General features: G+C 30.2%; 2 protein-coding genes across 8 annotated transcripts; one reads left to right on the top strand and one right to left on the bottom strand.

The window, feature by feature from the left end:
* Positions 1 to 1,302: 1,302 nt before the first annotated feature.
* LOC119599603 (locomotion-related protein Hikaru genki) lies at positions 1,303 to 11,930 on the bottom strand. 5 transcript variants are annotated; one of them, XM_037949432.1, is made up of 10 exons: positions 11,877 to 11,930; positions 9,857 to 10,079; positions 8,035 to 9,180; positions 7,511 to 7,735; positions 6,745 to 6,842; positions 6,132 to 6,197; positions 4,069 to 4,405; positions 3,518 to 4,000; positions 3,220 to 3,402; positions 1,303 to 2,687 (listed from the first exon to the last, which is right to left on the bottom strand). In XM_037949432.1, the coding sequence occupies exons 2-10, from the start codon at positions 10,011 to 10,013 to the stop codon at positions 2,476 to 2,478; spliced, it is 2,907 nt and encodes a 968-aa protein (XP_037805360.1). In that variant the 5' UTR covers positions 10,014 to 10,079; positions 11,877 to 11,930; the 3' UTR covers positions 1,303 to 2,475. The 5 variants fall into 5 exon arrangements, with proteins under 5 accessions (XP_037805360.1, XP_037805361.1, XP_037805358.1 ...); XM_037949430.1 differs by having other exon boundaries at positions 2,476 to 2,687; positions 11,863 to 11,912; XM_037949431.1 differs by lacking the exon at positions 11,877 to 11,930 and adding an exon at positions 11,807 to 11,825 and having other exon boundaries at positions 2,476 to 2,687.
* A 1,014-nt stretch (positions 11,931 to 12,944) lies between these two features.
* On the top strand, positions 12,945 to 21,605 carry LOC119599636. 3 transcript variants are annotated; one of them, XM_037949500.1, is made up of 11 exons: positions 12,945 to 13,198; positions 13,351 to 13,560; positions 14,680 to 15,124; positions 15,188 to 16,189; positions 16,261 to 16,444; positions 16,509 to 16,830; positions 16,976 to 17,239; positions 17,304 to 17,741; positions 17,827 to 18,027; positions 18,696 to 19,375; positions 19,469 to 21,605. In XM_037949500.1, the coding sequence occupies exons 3-11, from the start codon at positions 14,837 to 14,839 to the stop codon at positions 19,726 to 19,728; spliced, it is 3,639 nt and encodes a 1,212-aa protein (XP_037805428.1). In that variant the 5' UTR covers positions 12,945 to 13,198; positions 13,351 to 13,560; positions 14,680 to 14,836; the 3' UTR covers positions 19,729 to 21,605. The 3 variants fall into 3 exon arrangements, with proteins under 3 accessions (XP_037805428.1, XP_037805429.1, XP_037805427.1); XM_037949501.1 differs by lacking the exon at positions 13,351 to 13,560 and having other exon boundaries at positions 12,945 to 13,095; positions 17,307 to 17,741; XM_037949499.1 differs by lacking the exon at positions 13,351 to 13,560 and having other exon boundaries at positions 12,945 to 13,095.
* Positions 21,606 to 22,174: the final 569 nt, after the last annotated feature.

Here is a 22,174-nt window from a genome sequence, read left to right as displayed (position 1 = left end):
AAATATGGATTAAAATATGGCGATATCATACGTGACAAAAAACGGAAGTGTTTTTAAAGTACATGTAAATATTTACGAAAATCTGCGAATTCTATAGGTGTATCTTTTTTGTTTTAATTTCTTACACTATGGGACATATTTTTCATTAGTAATCCATAATTTTTAAATAAAAAAAGAAATTAATATAATTTTATAATGAACATATTTAAATATCGTACGTGACGCATCGTAGGTGACAGATTTTTCTCCTGATTTCTTTAGGTTATAAAATATATATTTTGGAAATATATGCATACACACACTTCAACAAATCAAAAGGAGTAGGAAAGTGCAGTCGGACATGGCCGACCTATATACATGTTTAAGCAATTTATATATAAAAATAAAAAACTGGAGTTATATGGTGACTAGGGTCAAATATGGACCGATCCTTATAAACTTCTAAGGTGTGATTTTAATTCATATAAAACTTATTTGTGCCAAATTTTATCATATTACTAGTGATTAGAGGTGAGTTACGGAAGTTTAAATGTTTTTCTAAAATTAAACTTTGAATGGAACTAGGGTCAAATGAGGTCCAATCGTTATGAAAATTGGCATAAAGGTTTAGGCTTATAAACATTTTAGATCTGCCGATTTTTGAAGTGAAGTATTATAATTAACAGAATTATGAGCTAAAAAGTGATATTTTCGGTTTCGTTTGTATGGCGGCGAGGTGTAAAAATAGACCGATTTCAAAAATTTTCAACAGTCTTCGTCTTTGGTGCTACAAAAGATCATATACCAAATTTTGTTGAATTATCTTTAAAAATGCAGAAGTTATAAGGGTTTTATTTTTTCAGTCGTGGTTTACCTTTTCATGGAATTGCCCATATGTAAGTATGTAAGTGTGCCACAAGGCATTGTCCATTATGTTGCTTTTTAGGACTATCTGGCGGGTGGAAATGACTAATTTGTTGTTACTTACTATTGAGTTTCACGTTCATAACGTTGGTGTTTTCGACAATATGGTTCAATAAAAAAACGATTTTACATTTTTTGTTGGTTACGCCCTTTTGCATTTTAGATGACGTAAATTTCGTCACATATGTATGTACATTATAAAATACGTCAAATTCTTTGAACATGGATGTACATAAAAACAGTTTTTTTTTTAAATAATATACATACGTATATAAGGACAGAGTTAGGTGCTATTAAATCTTCAAAACCGAAATTTTGTCTGCAACTTTTCTAAAAGTAATTGTGTAAAAAATATCAAATATGTCATTTTAGATTTTTGTTATGTATTAAAAATTGCAGTTTATTTTGTAATTTTTTAATTTAATGTAATTTAATTTATTGAGTCGTATTATTTTTTTACAATCACATTTTTTCTAATTAGCATTTTATAACAATCTGTTGTTTTTTATTCATATTTATAATTGAATTTTAGAGAAATATATTATAAGAGTAATAATAATTTATTTACATAGAGAACCTCAAGAAAATATAGAAAGTATATTAATTTTTACAGTAATTATATAAAGTTCTTTAACGTACACACCGAACAACAATTTTTTTGGTAAAAACAGTGTAATTTATATAAACATTAATCACATTAAATGTAGAATGTGCATTAAAAAGATTATGGTAAAATACAAACTAGCTAATAACTGCAAGAACCATTGGGCGATCGATCAACATTAAACTTCATCGAAAATTTTCCTCGATACGCGGATGTTATTAACATATTATATTATTAATATATTTTAAATTTAAAGAATTTAAATTTTAAAATTTTCAATTTGCTTTGAAACGACTACATGGAAGTTAATAAAACCTTCTATAATTATACAAGATCGAAAAAAAGATTTGTTTCTTATTGCAGCTTAATGTTGGTTAATGTCGATTGTCCCGAAAGAAATATTTGAATATATATAATTTAATATATTTATTACTTTCAATAAATATCATCGTTTAATTGCTACTTTTTTAAACAAAATTTGCAAGAAAACAAAAAGTATGTTTGGAAATCTTGAGATATAGTATATGGCATTTGTTTATAGGGAAAGAAGGCGGTGCAGTATTTAGGACGAGAAAGAGGTGTAGCATTTTATTACTTATATTAAATATCTTGTGCTTTAAAGACAAACAGCTATATTTATATTTTTGATTTAAAGTTTGAGTTTTTAAATTAGAATGTTTTAACATTTAATATTTCTTATGCATACAATATATAAATATGTAAGTTTGTAAATATGTATGTTTTTATTTCTTAATTATCATTATGTTTTGGTAAATATAATTTAACAACTTTTGCTTTTGGAATTTATACAATTGTAGTAATAAAACTAAGTTAAACTAATTCATCATCTATCGATCGATATGAATAGTCAGACGTACATATTTAAACAACTATTTCTTAGAAGGTTGAATAAATAGACTATGATCGATTAATTCGGAAGATTCCATTAGTTCGGCCATTTTTATCAGCTACACTTCTTCATAACTACGACACTTGGGAACGGGGCCAGACCAATTACCATCCGGTTGACATTTTGGACGCTCCGGTGGTCCATTTTCACTATACTGCACGTACCCAGGCCTACACTGTACACTGATGTAATCACCAGAGTCATAGTTAAATTTCAACGGCGCTAATAAGCCATTAGGTGGATCACCAGGATATGGGCATTGGGATTTACCTAAATCAAAGAAGTTATATTATATTCAAAATATGGCTATACTCATCTTTTAACATCCGATTCGCCAAAGATCCCATGTACAACGCGGCTCGTTATATGTCACTTGTCCGTGTAATATCTGGCTCTAATACATATATTTTTGTATATAATTTCAAACTGTGTTGTACAAGAGATTGGTGTATTTGGACCGAAAGGCTAAGATAAACTCATTATAGATATAATTTTTAAAAATACTAATTAATATTTGTCTATATAGTGAAAACGAAAACCAATGCATCTTATTAAATGAAAAATAATTGGAGAAGCGAAGACAATGATATTCATACATATAAGTAGTACAATACATAGAAATTATCTCAAGTTAGAGTAAACTTTCCTATTTTCTCATGTTTTGATTTTTTTAATTAGTATTGATTAACGACTGTGCACTTACCCATTCACTGAGGGATTGGTGTGCATGCAGTTGTTGCTGTTGTATATGTATTTACATACACATACATATATGTATGAATATGTTTTTAATTCTACTTACAGAATGGTGGAGGATGTGACCACAAACCACTTTCTGTGCAAATGATACTAGGCTCACCGACTAGCGTATGGCCCTCGTTGCAGCTGAAAGTGATTAAAGCGCCTACTGTAAGACGCCGCTGATTTATGTTAGTGCCACCTATACGACCATTTAATGGTGGAATGGGTGTTGGACATTGAATTGCTATTGTGACAGGTTGCGGAAAGAGAGAGAGAGAGAGGAAGAATTAGGTGTAATAGAAGTGTATTTGTTGTATATGTACTTATATTTAGATTTGCGTATATTTATCGAGACTAACCTCTACATCTTGGGACTGGACCACTCCACACGCCCGTCGGATCACATTCCAAACCCGGTGGACCGGTCAATTTGAAGCCCCACTGGCATTTGAACACCGCTCGCCCCCAAGCAGATGTATTCAATTCGACTAAGCTTAAGTGAGGATCATCTAAAATCAAACGTGGACATTGTACAGCTTGACAAGTTGGTGGCGGCGATGACCAATTACCGGAAGCTAAACAAGTTGCATTGGCAATACCATCGACTCGGAAGCCTGGTGGGCAACGATACATTGCACGCTGGCCAAGCTTATCGCCTTCCAATCGTAAGCTGAGCGGTAACGCCGGTTCTGGAAGCTGCGGGCAAGTGGATGTGGCCATAATTATAGCAACACTATTTGTTAGTCCGCGCGGTGAAGTGCAAGTAAATGTTCCCGAGTCTCCATTTCCCATGTATTTAATTGTTAAGCGGTAACGAAAATTTTTATCCTCGTTAGACCATCCTAAATAGTGGAGAGAAATGTGATTAAAAACATCATGGTCTTAGTAAAATATACTCGCATAGTTTTACCTGTTTCATACTGCATGTACCAACTAGTCCAACTCCAATCGGGAATACCTCTTGCTCGGGGATAAATACAGTCGAGTAATATGGTGCTATTTGGCAAAACAGCCAGTATTCCAGATGGTTCAAAGGATCCTGAACCATTAAGTATTCTATATTTAATGGATGGGGCGCTGTCATCCGAAAAATTCGTCAACAAAGTTGTCGGTACACACGATGGCATACGTGGTGCCCACAATCCGTTCGAACATAATACCCTCGATTCTCCCAACAGTTTGTACATACCCAGATCCTTACACCTCGCTTGCAGCGAATGTCCATGAGGCAGGTCCCAGCCCACATTCTAGTAAAAATCATTATTTCAACGCCAGTAATATTATTACATTTTGATGATTTCAAGTTATTCGTATTCGTATGATATCGGAGTTTTTTTAGAATCGAATTCGAACATATACATACGAAGATATGTATGTATTTTTTGATACCATGCGAAATGTGCGTGTGTATGACATTTTGAATAAAAATATTGGTTATATATCATAAAAGATATAGAATTATTAATAGAGAAACAAAGAAATAGAGCAGAGCGGAACAGATATGAAGACGATGATGGTACATTGGCATACACATGTTTAGATTCAGAAAAATGGATCCGAGAGAACAAATATAGAAAGAAAACGAGATAAAGGAGAAAGACACAAAGTAAATTACATATATTGCGATTAAGCGTGCATAATACTTTTGCTGAGTAATGAGTAGTAAGTAGTAGTGAAGAGTGAGATTTAACAAAAACAAGTATCGTGTCCTTTCTTTCAACGCTCTAATGTTGTGGTTCAAATAATACGAAAGTATGTGTGTGTAGTATCATAAATATCTATCTTCTATCTTATGTTGTGCTGTGGTGTATGTGTAGACATGTAAAACAGTGGCATTTTTGAATTCCTAATTACGTGTTTCTTACTTTTATACAAGTTTATTGCCCATTAAGAGTAAGACTTCACTGTTTTATTGCAGAATATTTAGTTATTAATACTTACAATATTTGTATGTACAATGTATATGGTGAAATTTTGTCCGATGTTAGAAGGGCATGTTGAATATTTAATTATTTTGAAACATTCACATTATTATAATTACCGACGCAAAAAGTATTCTAAAATAAGCCTAATGTATTTAAATGAACTGATAAAATACTTTTTTCTCACTTAAATTGACTGCCAAATCAATTTATGTTTTTAATTATTTTGAGGCTTTTGAAATGCCTTTCGTTCTTTGTATTGTAGACGTATAAAAATACTATTTATTATAATTAATATTACTCATACGTAAAAAGTCCGAGGAATACAAAGTAAAAAATTCAAAATGGTTAATATGTAGATAACGCTTGTTTATCTATAACAAAGTAAGATAAAGGAGATTTTTAAAGGTCATTGGCCTATCAAAGCTCAGTTGTGTAAAATCATAATAATCAAAATATTTACCAACCTAGCCTTCCTATTACCAAAGCAAAAAGATGTTTAAAATTGGTTCATCATTTCATCTAAAAAGCTATTGTTTTTGCTAGATTTAGTCAATTTTAGTCATTATGTTTTAATTTGCGTAATGTTTAAAAAAAAAAAAAATAAATTTGTATCATTACTTTTACATTTTATTCCTCCGGTTATCAAGATTTACATGTGTACATGTGATGTAAGAAAATTATTGAAATATATTTTATGTTTGGTAAGTAATCCTAATATTTTCTGTCTCATAAAAATGAACACACAATAAACGCCACTGTTTTGATGAAGAATGGGCCTATACTTTGTCTGATTATTTTTTTAATAGCAGTAAGTAGGAAATATTTTTTTTTTTATTTCAATCAAAAGCAGCAATGTTTGTTTCGAAAAATTCAAATACAACTACAAAAAATGCTCTAAACATTATGCATATGAAAGTAAGTAAGTTTGTACATATGTATTTTGGTGATAAATTTAAGTTTAAAAATGTTTTAAAGAATTGAGATTTTTGTAAAGGTCCTATTCACTGTGTATTTTCAGTTTTGAAAGGACCATTAGTAAATAACTCACAATTTGTGTATTTGAAATTAAATTCGATTTAACCGTACGATAACGACGAGCACGGGTGATGGGGTTCTGTAAAAAAGTTTAAAAAAGAATAGAAAAAAAGAAAAAATCAAAAAAACAAAACAAATTATACAATTTTATTTTCTTTTCAGAAATATCGGCCACTTTTTGATCAATTAGATTAGTAAGAACATTTGTGAGTCTACTACTAGAATTCTATTCAGGATTGTGAAACGAAATTCAATGAAATAATGAAATCATTGGCTATTAAAAAATAATTCATAATTACAGAAATAAATGAGCTGCAGTTGTTGTTTGATCGTATAATTTATATTCTCTTATTTCAATGTGTTAGTTAAGTGGTGTTGTTTAATTAGTATTGAAATTTCATAAATGGCATATTATGTGTACATACAATTTATACACATACTATGTATGTATGTTTATTTGCATGTTTATATGTATATATAAGTATAAGAAACGGTGCATTATATATATTTTAATTCGTGTACATGTGAAAGAAATTTGTTTGGGATTGAGATTGAAAGATAGTGTGTGTGGAAAAGAGAGAATCAGAGAAAAACAGAAATTTTGGTTGATTGATTGATTGACTTACCACTGAAATGTTACGATAACTCAACAATAAATATGGCGGTATTCTTTGAACGTGGCATGATTTGTATAACGGTTGAAATTTCACATTCCCATTTTCATCTAAAACAAGGTGTTCATAATTATATGTATTTTCATAAAGAAATATTCAATTCTAAAATTATATACGATTAAAATTACAAACCAAAAAAGAATAATTTAATTGTGTTAAATAGATGTGTGCAAGTAAATAAATAGTAATTGTATGATTTTTGATTCAAGTATTATTATTTTATTGCAATTAACCGCTATTTGTTGCTACAATTATAAAGTATGTATTAGTGATGTAAATATGTGTTTCTACATTTGTTTATATACTAAGAAGCATTACATATTTGTGCGTGATGCTTATTATTTTATATTAATAAATATTATTGTAATTTTTGCATGTTTTTTATCTTTGTTTTTTTTTATAATATAAAAGTGTTGTACAAATTTGGAATAATTAATATGGTGCCATAAATTATGTATCTATAGGATTGTATCGTATGTAATTATGAATGAGTGTTTTTACTTTTTTTCGTTCTCAAAGTCTATTGATACACATGATGATTGGCAGTAACTTTTTGTTTAATCAATAAAAAATATTTGGTTTATTATTTTTTTATTTGATTACTATGAATAGTTGTTAAATTTATGTGTTATATTTGTTGTTTGAAACCAACCAAACTCATCCAAGGTATTTTTGAGTTAGATAGATGTGTTTAATGATGAACTTTCGGTTCACTTACCCTCCTCGTTTGTTGCACATAGTGGGCCCACCCATTTGCCTTTAATGCATCGAATTTTACATAAACGTCGGTCACCTAATGGACCTATTTCGCCGGGGAAACGAATTTCTGAAACTTCCGTAAATTGTTGTTGTATATCAATTTCATCTTCTTCTTCGTCCTCTTCATCAGATTCCCCCTCATCAGTATGTACAGGATAATGTGTACCCTCTTCGTCAAAAATGCCTAGAGGAAAGAAAATTATAAAATATAAATTACTTGCATTAAAAAAATATCTATATGTACATGTCTATATTGAATACTTATTATGGAATAAATTCAATCGTCTCGGTTGAATAAACAATTTAAATTATAATACATTTTTTAATATGTATGTATGTAGTATGTACATACATATGTATCGTAAATTTTAAGATTTTCATTTTTATGTAACATAGAGGAAATACTCATACTTTTGATTATTCAAAACTGAGATCAGTTGAAACGAGTTGAAGAAAATGTATATCATAAGTTATATTTCGTACCTTTATCTTTGCGACTTGTTGACTTTGAACTAGATTCGCCACCACCCTTGGGACGACTAAGAGCGCCGGTGGTTTTGCCTGATTTACGCTTAACGCGCTGTAATGCTTCATTGTGACTCATATTTGAGTACATTTGGGCATCATCCTCAACCTCTGTAGTTTGTTCCAATGGTGGTACGGTTTCATTGCCTTTGAGCTCGTTCTTTTCAATAGTTTTGGCAGACAAATGATTGCCAACGTTCTCGTAATGGTGTCGCTCGTAAGGTTCATCGTGTAGATCACGTCTTTTACGTGGATTAATATTTGGTATAGGTTTTTGACTTTGATGTTGAGAATTTTTAACATCTTTTAGTTCATGACTATCGCCGCGACGTCTATGATGATTTTTTGCAAATTGTTTAAGTTTTGGCTTTTCCTCGAGTCCTGTACGTTTCTTCGCCAAAGATTGATCACGCTTGGTGCAATGGTGTTCAGTGCAATTTGACTTTTTCGGCTTCTTTACTTTTTGCTTCATTCTATACAATTTAAGCTTTAGATGTTCGTTGGGAGACTGAGATTTAAGGATGTCATCAATATGTATGTAGTAAACATCCCCTTCAGCGGCTAGTTTACTGCCACTCCACTTGTCGGTGTCTGCTGACGCATCGGGATCGTGATGTATTACTTGTCTTTTATAACGACTTCCTCTGCCACGAGTTTGGCCATTTTCATTTTCAATCCGTCTTCTTCTACCCGAACCAGAGCGTCTATTCTTGTCATTCATTTTACGATTTTGATTACTTTTTTTCTTTGCTACTCCGTCAGCATCAGTGAACTCCTCATTATCATCTTCATCATCGTCATCCTCGTCGTCTTCATCGTCTTGTTCATCACCTGCAGCCATATCATTAGCATGGTAGCCTGAAGCTGCACGATGATCATTGATATTGACCTGATAGGGATTCACAATGCCACCCATTTGATTGCCGTTATGACGTCCTGTCAGATCAATATTGATCCTTTCGACATATTCCACATCACCAGTTGTTAAATCGTCCGGAGGATAAACTTGCGTTGTTTCAAATTTAGCATATGGCTGTTGGGTGGTTGTCTCGGGTTTAATCACGGTGAAACGTATATCCGGAGCTTTGCATCCCGGAGAGGCATCTGAAATTCCATAATTAAACTATATTTTAAAAATGTTCAGGTGCTTTGGTACAAAACTGAAAGATATAAAAACTTAGTATATATGTACATTAGAAGTGCCCAAAAAATATGAATTTCGCTTTTACTGGTGTAAAATTTTATCTAAATCGGATTATTTTTCTGTAATGAGCTGAAAATTAAGACATTGTGAAGGCATACATACATATTTCAAATAAAATTAAAAAAAGTTTATTTTGACAAGATATCAGGTTTTTCTGTAGTTCTATTTTTATTTATATTTTTCCCGTGAACAGTACATAAATATGCATCGTTTGAGATCAATATAAACGTAATGTTTTTAGAGCTTTTTCTTTACATTTAATATAAAAGGTTTAATATACTCTTCATTTGAAGTATGAATTGAATTAAAAATTTTGTAAAAACAAAACAAATTGATTATATTAGTTATACTTGAGTGCACATTTATGTGACTATGTATAATTCTTAAATAATATTGTTAACTAGTGTTTATAATAGTTTAAAACTGTTAATTAATGCAAAGAAAAAATAAACAATGAAAAAAAATGCATCGTTTGAGACTTCATCAAATTCCCAAAAACAATGTTCCTTGGGACACTCTAATGTACAGTATTATGTAAATTAATAAATTTTTGACGAAATATAAATTATAACTCACCTGGTTCAGGGGTAGTAGTTTGGGGTTGTTCCGTTTCAACATTAGCAGATGTCTTATCAAGAAATACAACAACAATTATTAGAAGAAATAGAAACGTCCACATTGGTTTGTGACGCATATGCTGCAGATGATTGTACGGAACTTGCAGAAGTAACATTTTTTTATTTAAAATAAAAATATATAGTTTTTTTGCGAAATAGTTTTTATGATTTGTATCAGTTAACTGAAATTGCAAAGATTTAATTTAATTTAATTTTTTTTACCGTTCTTTGTTATATTATTGATTTAATATGATTAAGATAAAACGACACGTTAGAAAAATATACAAACAACATCCTTCGTCAAGGACTCGCATTTATAGTATAAGTAGTACATATATATGTACATACGTACATATGTATATATACATACATTTATACTATATACATATGTACTTACTATATGTACATTTGCACGAAAACAAACTTATGCATATGCATGTAGATTTGATTTAACGATAAATAAATAGATGAATAAAAATGAAAATTTAAATAACAACTAAATTATACACATATATATATATAACAACAAATTTAAAGAGGAGAGAAAAAATTGAGAACTGTATGTGCGCTATTGTTTTAAATCTGATGTCGCTGTTGCTTAAAATGAAAGCAAAAGGATTCTGCACTTTTATCATTATATAAAAAGGATAAAACTCTTAAACACATACTTAGTTATTAAGGTTATAAACAAAATTAGGCCCTATCACTACGTAGTAACAACCAGCAGTGTTTTAATAACGAAAACAATTTATTCGTGTAATTTTGGTGAAAAAACCTTCCGCGTCAAATCTTTTTAAAACCATTCAATGACAAATTTACATGAAATTTTAATAGTATAGTCTACATGTTTGGGTACTAAATTTGTAAAGAGAATAAACCGCAGTCCGTATCCTTGCTTTTCTTCTGTGTCAATGTCGTGGGCCAAACAATGGCACTTGTTCATATCAATAATTTCCGATTTTATGTTAATGAAGCAATTATAAAAGATATTATTGTTTGAGGTAGCAAATGAGACTCTTATTTCATTTACTTGTACTAAATGAAATAAAAAATAAATAAAACTAAAAAAATTAAACGCGGAAACAAGCTTTCCGCTCCTAAAAGCTATAAAAATAAAAAAACCACTTAACGATTTTGAAGATTCTAACAACAATAGTTTTTCAGATATACAATTTGTTACATATGAGAGATGCCACGCAAATTATTGCAAGTTCGCCTATTTTCCCGAACGTTAATTAAGATTTTAATCTAATCTATGAAAAATTTGAATAATTTAATAGTTTCCCAGATATACGATGTCCCTAATGTACATATGCATACACTAATTCATGTGTGCACATATACATACATATGTATATATGTTGTCAATTATTCAAAAAACGGATGTGAATATAAATACATACATATATATGTATATTAAATATTTTTCTTTTATTTTTAATTTTCATAAACTCAAATATAACTAAATCAATTTGAATTATTGAAAATTTTTCGCTGGTAATACTTTTGTGTGTATATCTATAATTAATTATTTTTATTAAATAAATAAAATTAGGTGCGACAGATTAATAAAGATCCATGCATTTTCGAACGAACAAAAATACATATTTATTTTAAGTGTTATTATTTATTAATAGTATTTTATCTTTTCTTTATTTAATTAATTTAAGAAAAAGTTTTTTTTATATTTAACTCGTTTTTAGAAATCGTTTTTTATAATTTCTCTACACCAAATATATCTATATTGCATGATTCGAGTATCAAGATGGAAATATTATGTGTGTTTCCTTTTCTACAGTGTTATCTAATTTGATTTTCTTGTGGTTTTCAAATCAATTACATTTAATAAAGAATATAATTATATTTAAAATATGTATTCATAATCGGTTATCTATATTTCATAAAGTACTTTTATATTATGTGCAATTAATTGTTTAAGGTATTTTTTTGTATTTTATTATTCACTTATAATTTTAAACCTTTTTATTTCCGCTAAACCGTATTATCCGTCTAAAGAGTTCGAAGTTCAAAAACGAACTGAGGTTTTCTATGATTCTCTCGCAGTATTTATATAAGTATCTATTTTCGTTAAAAGTTTGCTCTCATTCGTCAGGTCCTGCGTGGTATCAAATATACATCTCATCTTAATTTGTTATTATTTGTTTTGGCCGGCTTTTCTTATTATTTTTCCAAAATATATGCAGAGTTTGTGGCATGTGCTTTTTCTGATTTGTTTTTGTTTTAAATTCTGCATGCATGTATCAATTATTGAAATTGTCAAAAGGCGCCAAATGTTTGCTCATATGTACCTTAATTGCCATTTTATTATCATGTTAACATTGTACATAACTTAAAACTACTGAATACTGATAGAAAAACAATTCCGGTTTTAAGTACATTAAAGTGCATTTAAGTATATGAAAACATCCTACGACTTAATTTCAATGAATACGAAACGCTTCTAGATACATAGATTTCATATTGACACTAAAGTCGGGTCAAAAGTGTATTAATTGAACCGCAGCGTATTGTTAATTATACTTTTTTACTCAAGTTATACGTACTTATTCGCAAAATATACCCCGCATTGTGATATTATAATATTTTGAAATACATACATATGTATGTACATATCTATATTTAAGACACACATGTAATGTTCACTATTATGCACTAAATATTTGGTAGATAAAATTATACTGAATAACTGTAGCTAACCGTGCAGGAAAGTACATTTATAGCTACGTATAGAAATGCAAAACAAGTTCAACAAATAAATAACAACACATCCTCTGAAGTGCTGGTGTGGAGATGTCAACAAACGGATGCAAACACATGCCACCCGTGTAACTTAAAAACTCAAACAAATGAAATAAAATTGCGCAAGTGCATGAGAATGAAAAGAAAACAAACAGTGAAAATAAAATTTGAGAGAAAACACGCAGTATTTTAGCACCAAACTGTACAAGTGAATTCTGCAGCTCCACGGAGGACAATTTGTCTACGGAAGAAAATTTAGTTGTTTTTTGTTCTCCTTTGGAATAACACTTATTAACGGCATAAAATCGCAGACTCACAGATTTTGCATAAAATATTTTAAAACAGCAGTCAGACAGACAGACAACATACACACTAACAAGTAATATTCACTTGTGTATCTAATGGAGTAAATGAAAAAAATAATCCCAAGACGCCTTAGTAAGCAAATTACACACATTTAATAAGTTATTTAAAATATTGTAATTTGGTTTTATTTAATTTAAATTATAATAAAAATATCAAAGAAAATATTAGTATTTGTGTATGTACAATAATCTTAACCACATATACATATTTATATGTACATACATACATACATATATAAATAATCCCAAATTATTTAAATCTAATAAATTCTACGTCAATTACAACGAATGTATCTGTGCTATTGCGAAATAAACAAAAACATTTTAGTGATTAGGATTTAATAAGAAGTGAAACAATATGATTATGTAAAAATTATAGTCTGGAAAATAATCTTTAAGAAATTCCGACAGAATGAAATAAAATCGAATTAAAAGAAAAAAAGGAACTTTAAACGTTTTTTCTTTTCTGTTAAAGTCACCATAACCACCACCCACCCTAAAGTGCCAGACTTCCGGTTAATATTACATACAAAATAATGTAAGGACTACTCTCATCTCATCTCAACTTATTTCATTTCATCTCATCTCATATCATCTCATCAACTTATTTCTCTCATATTGTAACTTCAAATTGTCCTTGCTCTTATTATTCCATTTACCGTTTCTATTTTCTAAGTATTTATGTGAGTGTGTCTATGAGTATGTAGAAAAGCTACACCACATCTTAACATTAGTACGAGAATACTTATTGCCGTTGTACACAAGTGTAAACAAAGTAAAATAAAAAACAAAACAAAAGAACACAGTAAACATTACAGTACAATGGCAACAAAGACAATAACAGTAAACGTTATTTAAGGCATACAAATAAGGAAACACGAGGATATCATATCTTCTTCCTCTTCTTTTAGCAAATAAAAGAAAACATACATACTTTCACACGTAAACATGTACATACATATTTACATGCATATTGTAACTACGAGCATAAAAGAGTATCTTTATGAAACGAGTAAAAATGTTGGGTGATTTTTATATATGTGTTTGACGGAGAGGAGATTGAATTTTTTCTTTTGGTTTAAATTGTTATTAGAACAATAAAAAAGGAAATTGTGAAAAAGGTTATAAAACATTTCAATGTAGTTACGTATTCTACTTAATGGTAAAAGTTACAAATACCCTTACATACATACATATGTATGTAAGTTTTCATTTGAATAATGCATAGTCACATCAAAATCTGCGCTATGTATTTTCAAGTATACACAGTGAATGTAACAAACAAAAGAATTATAGATGTGATATTTTTAGGTTAACATAAAAGTTTTTGCATTTTATTATAAGTACCTATTTTGATGAAATCACAAACACTTTGTTTTTATGTTTGTCTCATTTCTGCTGCCACTTACTTTCATAACTGATCCCTGGGGACGTTTTGAATAAATAGTATGAATGAAAAGATAACTTAAAATAATGCCAGTAGTATTGTACACCGTATTCAAACTTTAACTGCATATTGTTAATACTAAAACATTTTAAAAGTTTTTATTTCTATTATTCGACACAGCATCTAACGAACGAATTTTAAATTATAGAGTTACATACATGTTTACAAAATATATAAAGTAATGCATAAGAACATATTATTTTATTCCAGTGAAAATCAAATTGACCAATTATGTATATCCGCCCACTATTAAAAAAATGCACCACCAGTATTTCAAGTACCATAAATATTCAAAAATGCTTAAAATAAGTTCATATTTGCATTAAAAAAAAAACAGTCAACGCGAATAAAAAATATTTAACATAAAATGTTTGGATCCAGAATAAAAACATGGATGGAAAACCATCTTGGTAGACCTCGTAAAAAAAGCAACAAAAATAAGAATGTATCGCCTTCCGATCACATACCGACTGGAGAGCAGTATAAACAAAAGCATGCAGCTACAGGTTTCACCCTGTACAATAGCAACGGATGTTCATCACCATATAGGACCAATACGAATTCAAATAGTTCTAGTGCCAATCTTACAGGATGCAATAGTAGCGTTATTTCCAGTCCCAATAGGCGTAGAGAAGTATCTCCCATACAAAATCATGTGAGTGTTATATCAATAATATCAATTAAAGAACTTTTAATAAGTTGATCCTTAAATTTCTAGACTCAGAGTCGTTATGGTTGGCAGTCGCCAGATAGAGAAAATGTCATCTCCCCCAAATCAGAGAATTTCTTGTATGCACCTCAGCATCATAGTCAGCAGTATTTGCGCAATCATCACACAGCTCCCAATACTCGAGAAAATTCTTGCGAAGACAATAAAATCGTTTCTAAACAGCAACAGCACCAACTCAATTGTTCTACTTCATCGTTTTCTTCATTATCTTGGTCCACGGGCTCTAAAGAACCATCAATGAACTCCAATAATATTCCGAATGCAAATGCAGTTTGTCATTCTCTTGTTGCACCCATCAATAGCAATACTACTTCAACTTCAACTGACATGAAATCACATACCCTAGCGGACTCCAAACCATCAGACGAGGATCCTAATGCTGTACACTACGAAGAAATTGATGAACTTGGTACTTTAATAAGACATCCTGAGAAGCTGCTTGATAACACAATTAATGATTTTGAAAGACCGAAATCTGAACAATTTCCAAAACATAAACATACTACCACAGTATTTTCTGACAATAAGCAAACACAAGATGATGCTTCCACCAGATATGGCCGATTGTTGCCATCAAAGATGCCAAATCCTATAATAGTAAGTTTTCGTACAGGCAGCGAAGAATGTATTTCAAGAAATGGTTCTCACTTCGCAACACAAAGCCCCAGGGGGGATATAAAAAATACTTCGTACTCACAAAATCGCAATGGTGTGAGAAGTAAATTAAGAACGGGTATTCATCCAGGTTCTCTTCAAGGAAATCCTTCTGCACCTCTGGTCAGTCTATCATCCCCAGAAAGTGCATATTCGACAGGTTACTCAACAGATGGGACATCGCCTGGTGCTGGATATACACCGCCAGAATATTATGTAAATATGCGAACTGGTACCCACTATTTCCCTAAAAGTGTAAACTCATTGGCTATAGAAGCTCAAAGATATAAATTTGGATTGAATAAAATTGAAGAGATGTCACCCATTGATCCCTTGGTAAGTTCTGCTGTCCAACTAGTATACCACTATTTCTTTAAATATTTGCTCATACATATACGCATTTTCAGCCGAAAACCTCATTTGCTCATCGTAATATTGAAGAAAATTATTCTGCATTAGCTAAACAAAATATTTTCACAGAACCATACGAAAAGTCGTCGTCCACTTTTCAAGCGTGGGAAACGAGCGAAGTTAATAGTCCACTGCCTATTCGAAATACTATCGTCATACCAACTTTGAAAGGATTTGAATGTAAGTTGAGTATAAACAAACGTATCGTACTCCAAATAAACTGTTTTTCTTCCACTTCTCGCAGCTCCATCGCCCCGACAAAGATGTCGAATACGCACTAATCCATGGTATTCTACTACTGAAACCTCTTCATCAAGTTCTACAATGAACCCATTACAACAACAGCAGCAACAACCACAACAAAATCTCCACCACCACTCAGGTGGATCGCTTACAAACACATCATTAACATCCTCAATGACGTTCTCATCTACATCATCACACTCGACGTCAGCCTTATCGACAATACATCTTGATCAAGACTTTCAACGTTCAGTCTCCCCAGGTATCAGGAACAGTACTTTAGGTGCAACAGTCTTGAGTATGAAAAATAATAATAACAACAAGTAAGTTACATGATGTGGCACACAAAACAGCAATGTACTCCCTTGTATTTTGCAAGTACTCATAATGAAGTGCAATTGAAAAACACAACACTCTACAAATTGCATATGTTCATATGTAAGTATATTTTTTCTATGTGTTTTCCAGCATCATGACATGTGTGTCGTCAGAGTCTTCATCCTCATTGACAGAAGTGGAAAATATGCAACGATGCTATACACCCAATACCATTAGAAAAAAGCGGTCCTTGCAGTTACATTATAATCAACATGCTGATCTTGTTGCTACCGGCAACAAGAAAAGTCAAGAAGCTCCTTTGGCTGTGGCAAGTGACGACGATGCCACATTGAATGAAATGATGGGTAAATTTGATGAAAGTTACATATACGAAAAGGAGACTGACATTTTAAGGTATAATTCTCTTATACCTATACATATGTATGTAAATGTTTTAAATGTTTGTTTTTCTTTGTAGCAGTGACTCTGATCCTACTGACTGCCCTACCGACATGGATACGGGGCAAGATGCTGGTGACGAATGTGACACCGATGACTTATTAGATATCGATTTCATTGATACTTCTTCAATACAAGAAATTTGTGAAAATAAAGACCACCAAGTCAACTTGGGAAAATGTTATTATGTGCAAGGAAGTCCTTTAATGGCCCATAGAAAGGCGTCTCTTAGATCACGCAATTCAAGGAGTCTAAAGCTGTCGAACGAACAAACAATGATCTCGGCAGCAGCAAATAGTGCTCAAAGAAGAAGGAAACGTTTTCATAAGACTCGAAAGAAGAGTTCTGAAAGTAGGGATCATTGCAGATCTCCTCTACGTAAACCAAGAGAAACACGCAGTGTTGGTGGAACTCCTGTTTGTCTAAGAAAACGCATATCAATCAGTGAAAAGCAAAAGTAAAACGTTATTTTTTATTTAGTTATGGATTTCTTTTGTTCTAATATAGAAATTAATTTATTAATTTAATTTTAATTTATACAGATTTAGTCACACTACACCTCATAGATTATCCCACCGTTCGAGTTCCTTAGTATTTACTAGTGTACATGAAAATCGTTGTATGACTGTAGCAGAGAGCGAGAAAGCAATATTAAAGGCAGATTTTGAAGCGGATGTAAAATATCGACAATTAATAATGGAAGCCGAATCCATATTGCTTTCAATGAGAAATAGCTTACAGAGGTAAGTGTTAATCTTTTGAAGTTAGTATATCAGTATCAATTTACATGTGTATGTATATTCACATATAATTTAAGGTCCAAATGGACTGCACAAGCGTCTTGACAAACATACATTTTTCAATCTCACACACACTACACCAACATTGCTCATACAAACACAGATTTTTTGTGGACTTGCAAAGATACAGATGTCAGTTTTTCTTAGATATGGAAATGATGTTATTAATGAATATAAACCATACAAACGGTTTGACGAAAATTCAATATGTTTGTGTAAAAATCAAAACTTTTTAATTTTTGTACAAACAAACCACAAGCATTTGTACAAGCACGAAACACCCTCATACACTACACAACATGCTTGCACAAACGTAAAACATTGGTATGTTTGTCAAGCCGCTTGTGTAGTCTATCTGGCCCTTTAACTTTAAAAACGCTAACAGTCCTCATTCAAAAAAAAAAAAAAATAGTTGAGTACGTCAAAGACTGTATCTTTGTTAAAAGTTTAAATTGAAGAAATTTAAACAAACTTCTGTAGTATGATACATATTCTTATACAATAAAATAATATATTTAAATTTTTGCTATTATTTGATTGCTTTGTAGGCTTTAATAGTTAAAATTGAAATGATCAGATTTATTTATATTAATTAAATATTTTTTATTTAGTATTTCCCGTGAAACTCCTGTAGCCAGTCCACGTAGACTAAATCCATTAGCCAATAAACGTGTTGAAATGATTAAGAACTGTGAAATTGAACCGAAAAGAGATGTTCAAAAGCAACAACATCAACAACATTCACCAAAGAAACATATGTCATCCGAATTAAGCGAACAGGAATTAACAGCAGCCGTCAACAAACGCATTGAAATTTTAAAATTGGAAACTCTGTCACCACCTGGTAGTCCCAAATTGGGACAATGCAGTCCCCGAAAAACCCACTTGACCAATTTTATTAATCAAAATACACCCTCGGAAGGAAACATAAGAAAAAATTCAAACAATTCTCCCTTAGTTCAAAGAAAAAGTGTTAGTCCAGTCGCATCACCCACGCCCCAACAGAGATGTTTCAAATTTCAAGCGAATAATTTAAGGCCACCTTCTCGTACTCAGAATATCCAGTTTAGTGATTCTGACCAAGATTTGGGCAAACCAGTTCAATTTTCATGCAATTCTAAATGTGAAGATAGTGTTATCAAAGAAACAAATTTCATTTCACAACTTCAAAATAAAGGACCTCCAATGTCTCTAAACTACTGTCCACAAAGTGAACCACTAAAACGTAAAATATACAAAAACCACCATCCATCATTTGATCGTACAGGCAATTGCAACCCCATACAAAAAGGTGCATATACATACTTACTATAAAAAGCTTGAATAGTTACTTTTTTATTAATATTTATTTTTTTTTACTTATTTATACGTTAATACTACACAGATACCAGACAAGAACTTTTAAAACAACAACGTCTTAAAGCGTACAATACCGGAAGCGTGGAATTCCCCGCACACAATCGAAAGCTTCAACTCAAATCGAATAGTCAAGATCTGAACCATTTGTCATCATTTGGTTCAAAGACTGATTTCAACATTAATACGCCATCAGATAAAGCAGCTTTAATACTCAGCACAATAGAGGATTTAAAACGTAATTTAGAACATCAAAGCATCGAGCTCAATGGATTACATGACTCGTAAAGTTAACCTTTTATTATTCTTATTATTATTCCATATTTTTACTACCTAGTATATACATTTATCTTCGAAAGTTTAACGTATATACAGTGCATTAAGTATAAACGTTGAGCTTTTTGGCTCTAATCAGAATTATCGGATCATTAGGAAACAAAACGGATCCTATCGACGATAAACATATTATTACCAATCATATACATACATATTTACAAGCATTCATTAACATTTATTTATTATTCTTTATTTACTACTTTAGATGTAAACAAACATTACCAATATTAACAAAACATTTATAATTTAGAATTTGAAAGATAAATTCGAAAATAGATATTCTATACATGAAAAGCCTTCTGTAAATCATTTCAGCTTACTTTTACAAATTTTTAATGCGAAATTTTAGAAATTAATACATTTGATATAAGCTGATGTGATCTACTAAATAAGGATACGCATTTACATACATACATTAACAAATTTATATAAAAAAATATTATTTATATAACATATAATATCAGATAATAAAAATCATACATAGATCATCGGTTACATTATGTTTAAGTTTTATTTTTTAGTTTTTTGATTATATTTTAATGTCCTTTTACCTTATGAAATCCCTCCATTTTATTATACAAATTTTGATACACATATGTTTAATGTCATATTAATTTAAATTAGAAACATTTAGACTTTTATATACACAATAGCAAAGCAATATGTATGTTGGTCAGAAGAATACATTTTTGGATCAAAAAAAAAACTTGTAGCTTATTTTCTATTTTCCAATCCCCGAGATGTTTTGAACTAGACATAATATTTGCAATATGTATTCCAAATATTAAATATATAATATCTCACATCGACAACATTTTCCAATGTTTTGATTGTTCATATTTTAGATGACAACTACGTATGTATGGATGTCTAATATTTAAGTTACCTAAGTTACAATTAAATAAATCAAATCATCAAAAGGCTAAATCCTAAATACTAATTAAAAAAACATACATATTAATTATTTACATACATACATACATAATTATTGTAGTTTTAAAAATGTTGTTTCTTTTGTTTGTTATAAAAATTTTATACTCATTTTTTAAATTAAATTTAAATGTAGTATTATTAATAGTTAATTTGTAGTTCTAATGAAAGTTCATAGACTTTATTTATATTTTAATAGTCCCAATTTTATACGTACGTATATTTTCATTTTTTTACATTAATATTTAAAAAAATTATATTTTCATTGTTGTACCACTCTTCCCCGTATTGAGCTTTGAATTATATTTCCAAAGGAATTTAAATCAATGTCTTTGTTTTAAATTTTTTTCTAAATTCCCTGAGGATGGTTTAGCGCCAGTTCGGCAAAGTCAAATGCAATGTTTTTTTATATAATGTTCGAAGTATTTAGATCAATTAAAATTAGTTAAAGTTATTTTTTAATATTTAAGTTCCTTATTTGCCTACAATTTGTTTAATTAAATTTAATTTGTTATTTAATGTAGAAAACCAAAAAATATTATTACATTAAAATTAAAAAAAAAACGATAAAAATATTTATATGTAGACAAGTATCAATTAAACCATATCTGTTTAAGCATAAACTCAAATAATTAAACCGGCATTATTTAAGTACTAAAACTAATAAACATATTGAAAATTAAATATTGTATGTTTTCAAACATTCAACTATCAAATACATGTATTTATGTATGTAGTGGTAGGTATTATTTTCAGTATTACTTAGTACGAGTATTATTAATTACTAATGATTATATGTAGAGTAAAAATGTCAAATGGTTTTTGACAGTTTAATTTTTCAATTAAAAAAAAAATATGTTATACATAAAAATGGCTAATGAATTACATATAAGGATTAACAGCATCCTTAAAAAATGATAAAATAAATGAAGTAGATTTAATATAAACGATAATAATAACAATTACAGATATTAATATGCCTAAACTTGTTTTATTTAACAATTCTTTAGTTATCAAATTTCCAATTAGTGTTTTTCTTATACTGTCTATCAGTATATATAATATAATAAGTATTTATACATAAATATACTTTGATAACATCCTTGAAAATGATAAATGAGTTTTTATACCCTACACCATTATATTTATTTGGATATTTTTGTGCTTGTAACGCACATTTTATACCCATCTTTAAGTATTCAGTTCTTTCAACCCAGATTTACTTCTCGAGTCGATTTAACGAAGTCTCTACGTCCGTCTGTGTGTCCATGTAAACGTTATTATTCAAGTAAAGGTCACAATTTTCAAGATGATTCCATGCAATTTGATGCAAATACTTTTTTTTTTTGTAAAAGGGCTAAATTTGGTTGAAATTGGTATTTTTTTTTCATTTAGGACCCATACAACCAGATATATCATAATTATGGTTCAAATTGACTCAACTATTTTTTATATACATATGTAAGTA

The sequence above is a fragment of the Lucilia sericata genome, unplaced genomic scaffold (genome assembly GCF_015586225.1).
Source record: "Lucilia sericata isolate MDLA Ls3-8-SP2 unplaced genomic scaffold, ASM1558622v1 Contig000083F_arrow, whole genome shotgun sequence".
Taxonomy (NCBI): Eukaryota; Metazoa; Arthropoda; class Insecta; order Diptera; family Calliphoridae; genus Lucilia; species Lucilia sericata.
This window is presented reverse-complemented; position numbering and strand designations above follow the sequence as displayed.